Below are 17533 nucleotides of genomic sequence, written 5' to 3' on the forward strand. Positions count from 1 at the left end.
TAAGTGAATTTTCTCTGTTTTAATTTTTCTACTGAGCATGTATTTATAAACTGTACACACACTCTTAGGTACTTTCAGTGGGTAAATAACTAAGATGTATACATACTCAGAGTAAAGTGAAAATGTATAAATGACATATGTTTTCCTTGTTTCTTTGTTATTCCATGTCAACTACAGCAAACTTTTTAAAATAACAATGGATCACCAACAGAAAAAAATTTTTTTTTTTTTAATTTTTGCGTAGAAGATCTAGGGTGTAGGCCTGAGGTGCAGGGGATGAGAGGATTCACCAGAGACAGAGTGGGGAGCAGAACAGGCAGACTGACTGAAATATACTCTGAGGGAAGAAGCAGGTGATATAGGAGAGGTTGCTGCTCCAAGTATTTCCCCTGCAACTCCCCTCAGACAATTCTAGAATTTCAGTTGTGAAAACAGCATGTGGTGTCTCCCTGATGACTTATGGGTTAAGTCTCAACTATATCACATCTAAGGACTGAATTTGATCCCTCCCTAGGTGGAAAGGAGGTGATAGTGCTGAGACTTAATAACCCTGAGGCAATCAGGGAAACACCACCTGCTGTTTTCACCACTGAAATTCTAGAATTGCCTGAGATAGAAGTAGTAAAATTCTTAAGAAACCTAGGCTTTTAAAAAATATTATTTTTGTATACAGAACTGGGGTACAGGCCAGAGGTGTGGGGTCTGTGTGAGAGGATTCACCAGGACAGAGTGGGGAGCAGAGCAAGCAAATTGAAATACTTCTGAGGGGAGTGGCAGGTGAGAAAGGAGAGGTCTGCTAAGCCATGTGGGTTGTTAGCTCCTTGACTGGGGATTGAATTTGATTCTCAATGGCTGGTAAATAGCTTCATGTGCTGAAACTTAATCCCTTGTGCTACCAGAGACGGCCCCTCGGCAAATGCTTTATATATAAAACCCTTTAAAGGAAATAATAAAAAGTATTGATTTATAAAGTGAATTATTTCTGCATTCTTCTTTTAATCACAAGCTGTTCAAATTTTATACACTATAATTGTAATCTTAAAGATTAGTAAAATCAAGCTGACTCAGTAAACTAGTGTTAGTATTTCATAACTATTCATTAAGTAAACTAGAATTAGATCTTTCAAATAGGAATCTTGAGTTATGCTTTGTAATTCAACCTAGTGTGGTTTATTCAACTCTTGAGAATAGTTGATCAAATAATTTCTTAAACAGTAATCAAATGAAGCATTTGGATTGTACTTTCTTGATCAAATGTTTTTGAAATACAGTCCCCAAAATTAATTTTCTCATTGCATTTTAGGTAAAAGATTGTTGTGACAACTCACTGAAGAAATAGTCTCACTATTTTTGTCTTTTAAACTCCACCAACAATGAAGCAATAATATCCAGGAACAAAAGAACATATGCCAACTACCTGTCATCACAATTGAAGTGTTTGTATAAGCAGAAACAAACTGCAACAGTCCTATGTGTTAGCTGGTATAAAAAGAATGCTTTTTTCTGATACTGTTTATTTAACAGCAGTGTCACTATAGCACATTTAAATTTTATCTATATCAAATGAAATAAAAATGAGTGAAGCTCCCAGATTCTTTGTGGGACCTGAAGATACTGAAATAAACCCTGGAAATTACCGACATTTTTTCCACCATACGGAAGAAGATGAGGAAGAGGAAGATGAGTCTGTAAGTTGTTTGCTAAAAAATGAGCAATACAGGATAGACTTTTTAAATAGTCAATGTGAAGTATCTTAAATTATTGAGACTATTTTCACATAGAAATCTGTTAGACCTATTTTAAACTAAAAAAGCATATTTTGTTTTTTGAGTAACATTGTTGAGTAGGTGGTACATGAAAAATACAACTAGTCTTCTAAGCTGTTTGATGATAACTACTGTATGTAGTATCTTTCAGTGATATGCCTAGCATAGCTCAGGTTTGGGTAGAAGTGGGGGCAAAGATAAAACATAACCAGGGCCATAAATCAAAAGATTTTCTTGTTAAATGTTACTAGTATATTCTTGAAGCAGTGCAAAATGTTAGGTTGAGTGTCCTTGTTTTCTGGAGAAATGCAGTAGAACATCATCATGAAACAAGATGGAATTTTGATAGGGAAAGAATTGAATAAGGGAACATAGAAGTACATGATCAGAGGAGGAAATAGCAGGAGACCCCAGAGAGGTTAGAATTTATAATCTATTTGACTTATAATGAAACTATAGTGAAATATTAATGCCAATTTGAACTCTAAATCCCAATGAGACAATAAAGACATTTATTTCTAAACATGAAGAGGAATAAGAATTTTGATATTATCCAATTGCATTTTTAGATAATAAAAGTCTAGTAAAGCAGTTGTGGGCACAGATTATAATGTCATATGAAATAAAATGTAGAAGGGAGAGGAGATAGGAAAACCTGAACACAACTTTATATATTTGATAAAACTTTGAGCACTTGAATGCAAAGACCTTAAAATCAATCTTAAGTGTTTTGTGAACCTGCTAGCTCCTGATAGATAATGTGTATTTATCCTGATTTGTCCATTTTAGACCAAATCATGGCCTTTGAACTGCAGTGAGGGTGCAAGGGGAGAGTAGCACCTATAAATAGGAACATTGAGTATGAAGATTGGAATGTGGGGAGCTTTGATAGCATTCTCCAAAATTTCCTTCCATGTTGTCATTGGTGACCAACTAATATTTATTGAACTTAGGAAAGCAGCTCAGTTTACCAAGTAGTTTCATACTCTACAGGTTTATAATCAGAAAATCACAGATTTAGACAAGAGAATTCTTAATCTCACATTAGCAGTCCTTCTTACTTGAATTAGGTGTGTTTGGGCTATTCTTTGCCCTTGTTTCTGGTGTGAGAGAGGTAAATAAACGCTAGAGAAAAAAAGGAGCATTTGTTTAAGTTGGAAGTTGGAATGAAAATAGTAAACATGTTCTGAAAGTGTTTTTACTTTAAATTTTTTAGCAGAACTTTGTAGAAAATTTACTTTTACTTATAAAGTATGTAGTAACAATATAACTTTGAAAAATAACCTTCTTGGCTGATATATGACTTTTATTGGTTTACCACTTGCCTCATGTGTTTCTGAAAAAGATTAACAATTAACTATACTTTGAAATTCTTACGAGTTTAACCTAATTTTTGTCTCCTCTATTTCAGCCACCTGAACGACAGATTGTGGTTGGAATATGTTCCATGGCAAAGAAATCCAAATCCAAACCAATGAAAGAAATTCTTGAACGGATCTCCTTATTTAAATATATCACAGTAGTAGTATTTGAAGAGGAAGTTATTTTGAATGAACCAGTAGAAAACTGGCCATTATGCGATTGTCTTATTTCTTTCCATTCCAAAGGTACTAGAGAAGGGGGAGGGAACCCTCATTTATCCTCTCTGATTATAAAACAATTACATCGTAATTATGGAATATTGATAAGACAAACAGAAAATAAGTCCTTATGAATTTGCGACAAAGAAACCATCTGTCATCCCTGATGTACCTGTTCACACTTTGTTTCTTAAGAATGTAATATTTGAATTTTAGATTTTACTTGCTATCTTTTAGAAATATAACTGAAAAATTAAGTAAGCTTATGTATTACTTCACAGTAAAGTCCACTTTTCAAAATTACTGTTAAATATATATCTGAAAATCCATAATCTGAGAAGTGAATTTCTCACAAGAACTATATAAACTGTGTGCTTTCATCTGTAAAGATATTCATATTAGATCATTTTGGTTACCAGAACATGTAGTGTTAAATTTCCAACTTAACTTTAGTTAAGTGAAAATGAATTTCCTTTAGCCTAAAAGAGGTGGGATATGAGTGAGGTTTTTTGTGTTTTCATTACCTATACTGATTTTCAACATTTCTTAGAGAATCTAAGGCCCTGGTCCTCTTTACAACTGGTATCTCCTCATTTTAGAGAATCCTAAAATTTGCTTATCCTTAAGTAATCTTCCCTTACTCTCATAAGTTCTTCCTACAAAAGCAGTTGTCTGGAAAGCGAGGTGCTATTTAAAGTTATGTGTCATAAACTGTCTCTTGATAAGGAAAAAGTTCCTCTAGCAATAAATAAATAAACAAACAAATAAAACTGACTACATAGGAGTGTCCTATTTGCTGAATCCTGGAAGGCTTCAAAGCATTGACTGAGACATTTTTACAAGTGATGAATTTTGAGTATCTTTATAAAGCTTGAAGGGTTTGTAGCCTGTGGCCAAGTGACTCTTAGTATAGAGTACCTCTGTTTAAATCTTAAAAATGAAAATCTTCTTCATCTGACTTAATAGGTATTTTTACCTCAGTGTGCTTAATACTTCCTCCTTCTACTTACTAATCTGATAATGATGGAAAATAAAGTGTATTCACAGGTATATTGTAAAATACTGTAGTTAAATGCTTAAGTTATTTATGCTTGCTGTAATTTCCCCTTTTCCTCAGATAAGATATTCACTAGAATATTGTCATTTAAAGAATAATAATAGTTTAAATTTATTGAGCATTTAATTTACTATGCCAGATACTATGGCAAGTATTTTTATATACACTCTATTTTTTAATATCTTAAAAACCCTACTAGGTAAAACTAGCGTAATGACCCAATTACAGTATGGAATCAGAGGCATGTTAAATGAATTTGTCTTATTTCATGTAGTTGGTGAGAGATGGAACCAGGACTTGAACTCTGTCTTATGTTCTTTTTTAATTTAATGTCTGTTTTAATAATCTATATTGATGAAAGTTGGAAACATTTAATGTCAATACAAAATGTAAAATCATTAAAATTTTTTAGATATTTGTTAGGTCTTCATATATTTTACGTTTTGAATTGATCAGTTGTATTTGAATTTTAAATTTTGCTGCCATTGTTAAAGATGCATAGGTTTTTTTTAATTATTAACTAATTTATAGGTATTATGTGAGAAAGAGGGTGGATGTATATTATATACTTATACAAAAAAATTACCAGGTTTGTGATATGCTTATTTGTACTGAAATTTGTTTGCACACAAAGTAATCTTCTATCTGGTGATAAGGCATTGACTACGTGTCAGTGTTCTAAATGTAATTACATAGCCACCTGCTTGTTGTGCCTATAAATAACTAGGGAGCAATAAGATTAACTTAGCAGTATAAATTAAATCAAATTCTGTGTTCCAGGCCTTCTGTTGAAAACACTTATAATGAAATTAATCTTTTATGGGAAGTGGCATTAATTCAAGTTGATAAGTTGTAAACATCACATTATTTGAAATTTGTACAGAATATGTTATTAATATGTGTTCTTAGGATTTCCACTGGACAAAGCTGTTGCCTATGCAAAACTCAGGAATCCATTTGTAATCAATGACTTGAATATGCAGTATCTCATACAAGATAGGTGAGTGAGTGGTGAAGTTAACTGTATTAAGAGAAGGGAAGTTAACATTTATGTAGTATCTATTTTAAACTGATATGGCTTTAGTTGTTTTTACATTTTTCACAGTATTCTTGAATTTGTACTTAGATCTTACTAATTATATCCAGTTTTACAGATGAAGAAACTTGAAAATTAGGGAGGTCAATTAATTTGCTCAGTCACAGATAATTCCACAAGTAGTAGGATAAGGACTTAAACTAGGTTTGTTTAATTTCTTGAGCCTATTAAACCAATGAAAATATTTTAACATGTGGCTGAAGATAAAATTAGGGTTTTACTCATTTTAACTAGATTTTTAAAACTGGAAAAGTATAACCGTTTTTGCAAAATAGTTCACTCTAAACATTCATTTAATAAGCCAATAGCATAGATGTGGTAGGAAAAATGATAAAATGATGCATTCATTTCATTTAATTGAATTTCGTTTTGAAGACTATCCTTTTCTCCAGAATTCTATTTTGCTTATAAATGCATTAAAATGAGTTTATATATGTGAAAATACTTGAGAAATAAGACCCTGTATTTTTCCTTTTCCTTTTCCCCCTCTTCTTCTATATAGTAGTATTATTTTTAAAATTTTAGAACATCCTAGTTTGACATAGTAATACATATTTATATATTGTAAGTGTAAATATATATACACACATATAAATATATGTTCATAAATAAGGTCTTTAACCCTGCCCTATAACTACCACATTTTTCTTTACATTCAATAGAAAGCAGTACATAGCATAAACACAATTTACAAAAGGATCACTTTACATTTATAATACTTAAATATTTTCCTGTGTCATTAGACACTGAGTGTAAAGTTTTAACAGGTCATATTTTGGTTTGCAATATAGTAACTCTATTTAACCATTACTTTTTACATATTATATTCCCAACTTTAAAAATTAACATATTAATATGTCACAGAATTATTATGCATGCTTTGTCTGCTAATTGTTGTGTATTTTCTAATCTTTTTTCAATATATATTGAAATGACACATTTATTTAAAAATTATAAAAATCAGTAGATTTAAATAAATGTATTTTGAATAGTAGAATAGTAATATACTTTATGAACAGCACAATAATACTGTCATTGTGAGACAACAATAAAACCACAAAGATGATTCCCACTTTTCCTCAGGAGAGAAGTATATAGTATTCTTCAAGCGGAAGGTATTTTACTTCCCCGCTACGCAATTTTGAATCGTGATCCAAATAATCCCAAAGGTAAGAGTAAAATTTTAAGCAAGCTATCTCTGTCACTCAATATACTTTAAAGCCATTTAAACTATTTAAGGGGTGGGAATTTTAAAAACTCAGAGTACTATGTTCATTTTTTCCCCCATTGATCCAAATAAACATTACATTCAGTTAAAATGTCACCCTATGAGCTAATAGACTAACTTATAATTTAGGAGTTATATATACTGCTTTTTGTTATATCTCTGAGAATCATTTATTATATACATAACAAAAACTGGTATTGGTTACAATGATTCATCTATGACTGTTGAATTAAATATTAGAAACTTCATGCTAGGGTGCTATCGCTAAATATTTAATGTCTAGAAATACTGAAATATTACTGTTTTGAACACCTTTTGCTTTATTTTCATGGTTATCTTAAATACAGCTTGTATGTTTCATATAAGTTAATCTAAAAATGCAAGCTAATGTTTTACCTGTCTTAAAGCAGTGTTTACTAAAAATAATACATAACTATTACTGTCTATGGTACAGAACATTTCTTGCTTGTATAGCGGTGACTATGAATGATCATGTGTTTTGCAGAAGATAATAGCTCAATCTTGTTGGCATAATTTCATATCTAACATTGAATTCTGTGGTATGGTGGGGTGATTTTGAAGAGATTGTGATTTTGAAGAACAACTGTTGTTTCTAATGCCGTGCTGTATATATTATAAATGCTAATATATGTTGCTTGCATTAACATTTTTAATTAAAAACAAATGAGTGTATGTTCCAAGCTTACTTTTGTTTGTAATTTCTAGCTTAATACATAGCAGTAATACATGTAGATGACATTTAATATGTATTTTTTCCTGTCTGTAATGTTTGCTAGAATGCAATCTGATTGAAGGAGAAGATCATGTAGAAGTAAATGGGGAAGTTTTCCAAAAGCCATTTGTAGAAAAACCAGTCAGTGCAGAAGATCACAATGTTTACATTTATTATCCAACTTCTGCTGGTGGTGGAAGTCAAAGACTTTTTCGAAAGGTGAGCCTTTATTATCCTAGTAAATACTCTTATTCATACATTGTTAAGTTTTACTAAAAGTAATCACATATTTAATAAAGCTAATTAAAAAAACTTCAGAGGTAAAGCAATAAATACTTTGATAAAGAAGCAAGTAATCTTTTTAGTTATTTAATATTGCTTATGCGAAATCCCATCTACAAAACTCCAAGGGAGTTACTTATTTTTGTTTTAATTTCTATTTACATATCTATCAACAAAAGAAATACAGGTAAATATTAGTAGTCTTAGAAAAAATGGCCCAAAATGGATAGTTCTTAAGGAAATTAATACAGCAATTTTGAAATAGATGAAAGTACATTTAAAATTTTATCCATCGAAACTTTAGTGCAAATCAAATCTAAAAGGTGATGACATTGAATTCTTTTTTGGATTGGCAAAAATCGAAAGGGTGAGGTAATTGGAAAGCAAGCAAACCCAAGCTTTTTTAGTAGGCAAGTAAAAGTAGCCATTTAGTAAAGTAATGGATGCAATAACCATATACACTTATAATCAATCATAGAAATGAAATTACAAAGTAAGAACACAGTGCTATACTATTTTATATCAATTAGAGTGGCAAATTCTACAAAGTCTAACAATGCTAAATATAGGCAAAGATGTACAACAGTGGGAACTTATAAAATGATGTGCCAAAGACATTCTAAATTGTTAAGACTATTTCTAAAAGATGTTTACATTATGTAAGTTGAATATGAGCATAGTCTGTCAGCCAGCAATTCCACTTTTCTAATGTAAAAGTTAGAGAACTTGCACATGTGTATTGGGGTGCAAGAATGTTTGGGGCAACATTAATCTACAACTAAAACTTAGCAACCTAAAAGTACCTTGATAGAGAATAAATGAAATATGTTGTATTATATATTGGAACATTCTACAGTAGCTAATTCTATAGCAGTGAAAATAAACAAACATACAGTGATATTGTTGATTCTTAGAAAAATAAGATTCAGCTTAAATATTTTTACACTGTTAAATTTATGTATGTATAAGTTACAATTATAGCAGAAAATAATGTGGTGTTGACTACTTTGTAAATTTTGTTAAATATTTGTAAATTAAAAAATTTCCATCTGAGATGGAAATAGATGATAAAAGGATTATATTGATTTTAGTATAAGTAAGGGAGTATTGTAGTTCTTATATTAATATATGTTCTTTTGTTTCCAGATTGGTAGTAGAAGTAGCGTTTACTCTCCAGAAAGTAATGTACGAAAAACAGGCTCATATATATATGAAGAGTTTATGCCCACAGATGGTACTGATGTTAAGGTAGGATTAATAAAAGTATATTTCAATAGTGTACTTAGAGTTTACCAATGATTGCAGAAAGATAATTGTATTTTAATTTGCTGTCTCTAACTTTTAGATTTCTCTATGTGACTAGGAAATGCCTGTTTTGTGTATGCACACCTTTGGTAGTCTGAGGCCACTGTACTTTTTTTTTTTTAAGAATAATATTCTTAAATGCTTAAAATTATGTATAAAGGATTAGATAATAAGCAGATTTTGTTGAAATATAATTATCAAAATATTTAAAAACCAATTTTGTGAAACAATAATGTGTCTAGTTCTTTAAAAGTCTATCAAATAATAAAATATAGTGGAAAAAGGTCTAATATGTACCACCCTCCAAACATTGATTAATGTTTTGAGATCTATGACAACTATAATGTGATAGATATAAAATTAATGTGATATAAAATATGTGTGATTTCTGATGGTTACAAATAAGATCTTAATTGCTTAACCTTTAGCATCTCTTTCTAACCAGAATGCTCTTTCTGAAATGTAGACACAATGATAAATCTCTCCCTAAAAAACTCTAGTGACTCATTTTTAAACCACAGGAAATAGTCAGATTCATGAGACTTACTGACATAAAAGACATTTCACAATTTGCCATATGAACCATGTTTCTTACAATAGAAACTACCAAATAGCTCACTCTTCTATAAATGCCATACTATTTTTATGCCTCTGACCTCTGTATGTGTTCATTACCTTTGTTTAGAGTACCTTTCTCTCTCTTTTCAGACCTTAAATGTATGCTGTTTGCTACCCCCATCCTCCATCTTAAATATTTTTTTTGGCAGTTACTGACTTCTGAAATTTTCTGGTAGTAATTTGAACTTCTTCTTTGTTAAACTAAGACATTGAGGATAACATCATATATATTCTCATATTCCCTCAAAGTGCTAGGATAATTGTTTTCTATAGAAACTAGAACCTCACTTTCCCAGTTTGCCATGTCATTATTTACAATTTTTTCCAGTGTATTAAAAATTTTGGAACATAAGGTAGGAGGCTGTGACTATCAGGTAGTTTGGAGTCTGAAGTATCTTTTTTTTTCTTTGAATTTGTTGTCTGCTGATTCTATATATTTTTATACACATGTTATATATATATATATATATACACACACATATATATATTAATGCTTGTGAAAGGTCTATACAGTGGGTCCAGATTATGCCCATGCTGAAGCTCGAAAATCTCCAGCACTTGATGGCAAGGTAGAACGAGATAGTGAAGGAAAAGAAGTAAGATACCCTGTTATTCTCAATGCACGAGAGAAATTAATTGCTTGGAAAGTGTGCCTTGCATTTAAGGTAAGACCTTAGTGCTATGTATAACATTGTAAAAGAAATTGCAAATTTAATTTTTAAATAAAAGAGATGTTATATGGACTTATAATTGGGGAAATAAGATAAAAATTTGAGTGTTACATGAATACTAAATACATTTTTCAAGGGTTCTTATAGTACTATAATAAAAATGTCTAAGAAGTGAAAGTCTTTTTCCATATTCTTTTTGTAGTATAAAAAGAACTTTTGTCAATTTGTTCATTTATTAAAAATGCAGAGAAAAACTTACCTAAAAACAGTATAGTTAACCAATATTTAGGAATTTTGTTTAATGTACTAAAAACAAAACATTATAAATATTGTTTATTCATAGAATTGATGTGGTTTTTTTGGTTGTTGTTCATTAAAAAAATGTTCTGAGTAGTCGTCTAGTTTGATAATTGATACTTTAGCCAAAAATATGGTGCCATGCAAGTGAAAATAATATAAATATATTTTTAAAGCTTTCTTGTTTGATATTTGAATATTTCCCTCAATTAATATTTTAAGGCTTTTGTACGACTGTAAAGTTGTAAGTATAAACACTGCAGCTTTCTTCTATCTATTAAAAGATAAATTCTATCTTTTTGAAGCCTTGTCTTCGATATGTAGTTTAAAGACAACTATATAGTCTCTGGTTTTTAAATTAATTATCTGTGTCTTAATAATTTAAAGTCTTTCAAATGACTAGATATAAGTAATATATAAATTAATCTATAAATGTTTTAACTATTTAACTTTATATAAACAAATCATTTAAATTATGTAATAAGTTCCAAAATCACACTCATGTGAATGTGTAGACTTCAATATAAAATGCAGAATATCAGAAAGTCTTGTATTCTGAGACATTTCCAAGATAAATTCGTTTCAAATTCTCACAAGTATGTAGTTGTCAGACTAAAAGATACTTAGGGATAAATGGGCCTTTTATCTAGGATATGTCTTCAAAACTATTTCCCCCCCTTTTTTTTCCTTAGATAAAAGCATTATACTTTCTGATATTACAAAAATTTCAAGACCTTTAAAAATACTTATTTTTTTCAAGTTGAAATATTAGCTGAAGAACTTGATACTATGTGATTTTCTTTGCCTCTCAGCCCTATAGGTGTATTGGTCTGTATCTACATTGTGGTAAGGAACTATAATCATTTTTTACTTCCTATGAAGTGAGCTGATATACTTTTACACAGATTTGATGTGTTATATTAAAATTGGAAACTACCTCTTAATTCAAATGGAACTTTAATCACTTTTTTAAATAGCAAACAGTTTGTGGCTTTGATTTATTACGAGCCAATGGACAGTCCTATGTCTGTGATGTCAATGGCTTCAGTTTTGTGAAAAATTCCATGAAGTATTATGATGATTGTGCAAAAATACTTGGGTAAGAATTTTTTTCTTATTTTTTCCCTCTTTTATTGGTTATCAAAAAAAAAAAATACTCGTGAACAGCAGTTTTTGAATTAGGCTTTTGTGAGCACTCTAGAATAAAACTCAGTGTTCATATAGTGACATCCCCAAAGATGATGCCAAATCCTGAGTTATACTTTTGTTATCAAAATACATAAAGGATTAAAGTTATTTTAACATCATAGATTTAGAAATAACGTGATTATTAATCAAAATAGTAAATTTACTAGGCTACTGTATTCCTCAGGTTTTTGCTGTTGTTATCATTGAACATGCTTCATTGTCTTAACTTAATAGCACAAAATTAACAACCATGAGACAAGTAATCAGATTAAAGTAGAAATATTTGAAATTTAAGATTCTTTTGAAGGACACTATTATGCCACTTAAAATGAATCTCATGAGATTATCAAGTGAATGCAAAAAAGATGTTTATAGAAATGCCATTTTATATATTTGTTCTAGTTTCATGTAACTTGATTTATAAACCTCTGAAGACAAGAACTTTTTTAAAGCAAAGTATATATGGCAAAGACATAAATACTTAAAAATGTATGTTAGTAATTGAAGTCAGCTTCAATTATAGTATATTTATATTCAATTATAGTACATTTCAAAGATCTGTAAACTTATTCTTAAAATAAAATTTGTAACAGCTTACTAAATGTTAGTGCAATAAAGATAAGTTTAAACAATAAAAATAAATTACTTAACATCATTCATTTTTCATCATTCATTCCTTAGTAACAAGTATATAACAGATTTGCTAAAAAAAGAACATGGTATTCAGAATAGCAAAATAGGTGTTGAGTAAGCTGGAAAGAAATTTTAGTGGTCATACAGATAGTAAAGACAATCTTGAATTTCAGAATGTATGTAAATAAAAATGATGCAGTTATATTGATTTATTTAAATCTAGTGTGGCTCTTGTTTTCTAAACCAAATAAGTAAATACTTTCAAATAAACAAAATTACATTAATGTATTTTGATGTCCTAGTTTAGAACTACTGAAATAATTTTTCTTAGGCATAAGCAATTCTTTGGGGTCACTTGATATTTAAATATTTTGACTTTAACTCTTGTGTTTTTATCATATGCCACTAAATGCCTTGTTTTGTATTAAGATGAACTAATTTATTTTTTATTTCTTTTTTTTTAAAGCAATATTGTAATGCGAGAGCTTGCTCCACAATTTCATATTCCCTGGTCAATACCCTTAGAAGCTGAAGATATCCCAATTGTACCTACTACATCTGGAACTATGTAAGTTTGAGTTTCTTCAGTTAGAAACTATGTAAGTTTGAGTTTCTTCTGAGTTTTCCTTGTCAGTGTGTTCTTTACAGTAAAGATTATATTTCTATTTGTTTTTTTGATTCAAGTATAATTGACATCTACATTATATTTTTTTTCAGTTATATATTTCTATATATTTGTGAAATGATTATAAATCTAGTTAACATAGCTAAAATTAATTTTTTTTTTTTGTGGTGAGGAACATCTTTACGATCTACTCACTTATCAGCGCTCAAATATGCAATATATTATTAACTATAGTTACCACGCTACACGTTGCATCCTTATGAATTCATTTTATAACTGAACTTTTATACCTTTTAACACCTCTGACCCATTTTGTCTACCTCATGCCTCCCTCCCCTGGCAGCCATCAGTGTATTCTCTGAATCTATGGCTGGTGGTTTTTTGTTTTGTTTTAAAATTGCTTATTCAGAGTTATGCTTTTTGTCTTACTCTATCTGATTTATTTCTCTGAACATAATGCCAGTAAGTTCTATCCATGTTGTCATAGTAGTAAAAGTCCATTTTTTTATGTGCCTGAATAGCATACAATTGTATATATATATATGTGCCACTTTTTTGATCCCTTCATCCACCTATGAACACTTAGATTATTTCATTATTTTGGCTATTATAAGATGCTAAAGTGAGCATGTGGGTCACATAATATTTTCAAGTTTGTATTTTATTTTCTCTGGATAAATTTTTGTATTATTATGAAGAATGTCCTGAAACATGCTTGTTAAATTTTATTAAAACTATAAAAAAGGGGCCCTCCCTGGTGGCGCAGCGGGTTAAAGCACTGCACTAAGAAACTAAAGAGCCGCTTCTGCATGAGTTCGATTCCCGCCTGCCCCGGCGGTGACCACATGGCGTGGCAGACCTCTCCTGACCCGCCCGCTGCTCCCCTCAACAGTGTGCTTAGTCGATCTGCCTGTTCTGCTTCCCGCTCTGTCTCTGGTGAATCCTCTCACCCTCTGCATCTCTGGCCTGTACCCCAGTTCTGTACGAATAAATAAATAAATCTTTAAAAAAAAAAAAACTATAAAAAAGAAGGCACATTACTTTACAGGCTCACAGTCAATGGCCATACAGTTCTGCTGCTCTTACCACTTAAGAGAATTGTATAGTTATATTTGAAGATAAATTAATTAGACCAGTATTACCAAAGTGTCTTTCTAGTCTTCCCCTAGAGAAAGTTACTTTCTATATCTAAATTGTTATTTAGGTAAATTTTGTTTTATGCCTTAGTTTGACAAACTAAATTACTTCTCTTAACCTAAGCATTCTTCTAAAATAATTGCATCTTCCAGTAAGTTGAGTTCATAATATTAGTTTTTTCTTAGTGGGCAGAATAAATACTGTAGTTATTAAATTAAGCTTTATTTCATTTTGATTTAATGAAACCTTAGTCTGGAGAGTCTTATGCTGAAGAGGAGATATGTAATAAAGCTCTGAATTGCTGTCCATTTTGCTTTTATCCCAGAGTTAGCATATTTAGAAATCTATAGAAGTAGCAGATACTACACAACTTAATATCACTCTTGCTCTATCTTCTAAATGAATTTGATTTATAAAATCAGTGCTGGTTGTTGTAAATACTGTTCCTCATAGGAAAGATGTTGAAATGAAAAAGTTGTCTCTAAGTAGATAGTTAAGTATATTAATATGAATTATAAAACAAAAAAAATTGATAGGAAACTGAGAATCTTTTTTAATTTTAGGATGGAACTTAGATGTGTCATTGCTGTCATTCGTCATGGAGATCGAACACCAAAACAGAAAATGAAAATGGAAGTGAGGCATCAAAAGTATGTTTTAGGAGGAATAATTTTGTAATCAGGAGATAATTTAATATTTCTGATAAATGATAAGCTGTTTTGAATAATACATCACATAGAAAAACTATATATACTTTTTCTTGGTCATTAATATTTAAATCACTGGTTATAAACAAAATGCATTTAAATGATATATATCAGTGTCTGAAAATAATTATAGCAATATTGATACTTGATCATCAGTCTGAACTCACTTTCATATATTGTTATAAAGTTTTTCTATTTAATCTCGGTGTCTTATTGTCTTATATTGCTTTCTGAGCATTATTAACCTCTCAGTGTTCTAAAGAAAGTTAATAAAATAAAAGGCTTTGTTACCTCTTTTCAATATTTGATTTGGAATAATAAAGTTTGTAAACTTACACTATAAAGTATGTGTCAAGCAAATAATTGACACTAGGTGTATAGTGATTTCAGGGGATATGTTATATTTTATAATCATATGACTTGCAAAAGTCATCTAGTAACTATTCATTTGGCACAGTTTGGGACATTTCTAAATTGTTTTAATTAAAGGAGAAAAGCAATATGGTATAGTGAAAGAGAGCATACAATATTTGAAACTCATACATCTCTAAGTTCTGTTATGTATTATTGTTGTACTTCCATTTTTGTCATTTCTTATAGTTGATTCATGTAAGCATATGATAATAATATTAATTATTGCAAATAATTGACAGTTATTTTTATTCTGTCTTTTTTATAAGATTTTTTGATCTTTTTGAAAAGTGTGATGGATATAAGTCTGGGAAATTGAAACTCAAGAAGCCAAAACAATTACAGGCAAGTACAATTGATTTCTTTTTAATTTTTAAAGTGCTAATGGCACAGCAGCAAAAAGATTCCATTCTTTATTAATTTATTTTATAGGAGGTACTAGATATCGCTCGACAACTGCTCATGGAACTAGGGCAAAATAATGATTCCGAAATTGAAGAAAACAAGTCAAAACTTGAACAGCTTAAGACTGTGTTAGAGATGTGAGTTTTTTTTTTAAACCCCTTGACTGAATGGTGCTCTTTTTTTATATATGATTTCCTGGGTTAACTTCCTTCCTGGTTTGATCTGGAACTAAGGAGAAAAGAGAAAAAAAGTTAATGAATTTTTTATTTTCACCAATGAGAAAATAAATTGTTCTACTAAAGAGTGTTGTCTTATTTTTACTTTTACTTTAAATGAGAAGTTCAAAGTTAGATTCTCTATGCAGTACTTCCTACTTAGAGAAAGTTCACATTGCTAACTTGACCACAAATTCAATGCTGTTTAAATAAAAAGCAGTATTGAACTGCCTTTTAATCAAGTGAAATCGTTACTAACAGTGCTCTTTTTACAAGCTTTGCATATTTGAACATGTACAATCTTACTTCCTTTATATTTTGCAAAAACTTAGATATGTCTCAATGCCATTCAATATCTTACTCTCTTCAAAATGTTCAAATTTTTTTAATGATTTTTTTCTATTTTTGTAATATATTTAGATAGCACAGGTTTTCTTCTAGAGTATATAGTTATGAGGTAGTGACACATTGAAAGAGACATCAATTTTAAGATCTAGTTTTTCTCTAGATGAGTTTTAGTTTTTCTTTAGAAGATACATTGAATACTTAGTGAATATTATACATCTTCCATTTATTTTTCAGGTATGGCCATTTTTCTGGAATAAATCGTAAGGTTCAACTAACATATCTTCCTCATGGATGTCCCAAAACATCCAGTGAAGAGGAAGGTATGCCATTACTAATGGTGTTTATGTTTGTGTTATGTGAAGAAACTTACTGCTAATTATTGTTGATTACCTTTGAATCCTTTTCAGTCTAATAGGTTAGGGACCGATTTGCTGAATAAAAAGAAAACAAAAAGTGTTTTAACTACCTTTATCCTTTAAGTGAAATGTAGCTTTTATTCTTTATATTTATGTAAAGGAATCATTTATTTGAAAATTACTTAGGGGTTTTCCTTTCACTTGGGTTGTTTCAGAAAGCTTATTTGTTTATAATTAAATGTTACTTAATGTGCCCTTTTATTTGGTGGAGAAAAACTCAAAGTAAGAAGACACCATTTTAAAGAACATGTAATCAATGTGTTTCTAAGATACATAATTTCCTTCGCCCAATAAACCAGAACGAGCATTTTAAATAAAATTAGTTTTCTTAGAGCAGTCAGCACAGAAGTACATAAATTCTTTTACCTTTCAGAAAAAAGTGAACAGAGGTGACGTAAGCCACTTCATGAGAAATGCAAGTGCCCAATAAAATAATAATGATGATAGTAGTGATAACTAATTAATCTTGCCTGTCATACTGGCAAAGTGTTTTTAAACAGATAATTAAAAATGTTGAGGAGCATTCAGTGTGATAGGAGTTTCAGTCTACAGATAAGAAAGCAAATTGAAATAGCTTTTTAAAAAAGTAGTTTGGTAATATATATCAAAAATATTTTTAAAAATGTTCATATGCTTTGATCTTAATTCTGTTTATGAGAGTTTGTCCCAAGAAAGATATCAAAAATCCAGGGAAAGAATGTTTTGTAAGGATATTTACAGTGGTATTATTTAATGAAAATTGAAATAATGATTGGGTTCCATGTAAATGCAAGTTTGATTATTATTGGTCTTTGTAGATTTTAAAATTTGACATG

General features: G+C 30.1%; 1 protein-coding gene across 4 annotated transcripts in view; it reads left to right on the forward strand.

Annotated features, from left to right (window-relative positions):
• The window catches only part of PPIP5K2 (diphosphoinositol pentakisphosphate kinase 2), a 69536-nt gene that overhangs the window by 6548 nt on the left and 45455 nt on the right, over positions 1-17533 (forward strand). For 3 of the 4 annotated variants that reach the window (XM_012721927.1, XM_012721928.1, XM_012721929.1), the window contains exons 2-14: positions 1304-1688; positions 3178-3373; positions 5313-5403; positions 6583-6668; positions 7525-7679; positions 8889-8990; positions 10169-10330; positions 11611-11732; positions 12921-13022; positions 14780-14866; positions 15604-15679; positions 15767-15876; positions 16537-16622. In XM_012721927.1, the coding sequence (XP_012577381.1) occupies positions 1575-1688; positions 3178-3373; positions 5313-5403; positions 6583-6668; positions 7525-7679; positions 8889-8990; positions 10169-10330; positions 11611-11732; positions 12921-13022; positions 14780-14866; positions 15604-15679; positions 15767-15876; positions 16537-16622 (1489 nt within the window). In that variant the 5' untranslated portion in view covers positions 1304-1574. Of the gene's footprint in view, positions 1-1303; positions 1689-3177; positions 3374-5312; positions 5404-6582; positions 6669-7524; positions 7680-8888; positions 8991-10168; positions 10331-11610; positions 11733-12920; positions 13023-14779; positions 14867-15603; positions 15680-15766; positions 15877-16536; positions 16623-17533 lie in introns of those variants that run through there. The other variant, XM_004678358.2, reaches the window with a different exon arrangement.

Source organism: Condylura cristata, unplaced genomic scaffold (assembly GCF_000260355.1).
Source record: "Condylura cristata isolate star-nosed mole 26May11 unplaced genomic scaffold, ConCri1.0 scaffold00007, whole genome shotgun sequence".
Taxonomy (NCBI): Eukaryota; Metazoa; Chordata; class Mammalia; order Eulipotyphla; family Talpidae; genus Condylura; species Condylura cristata.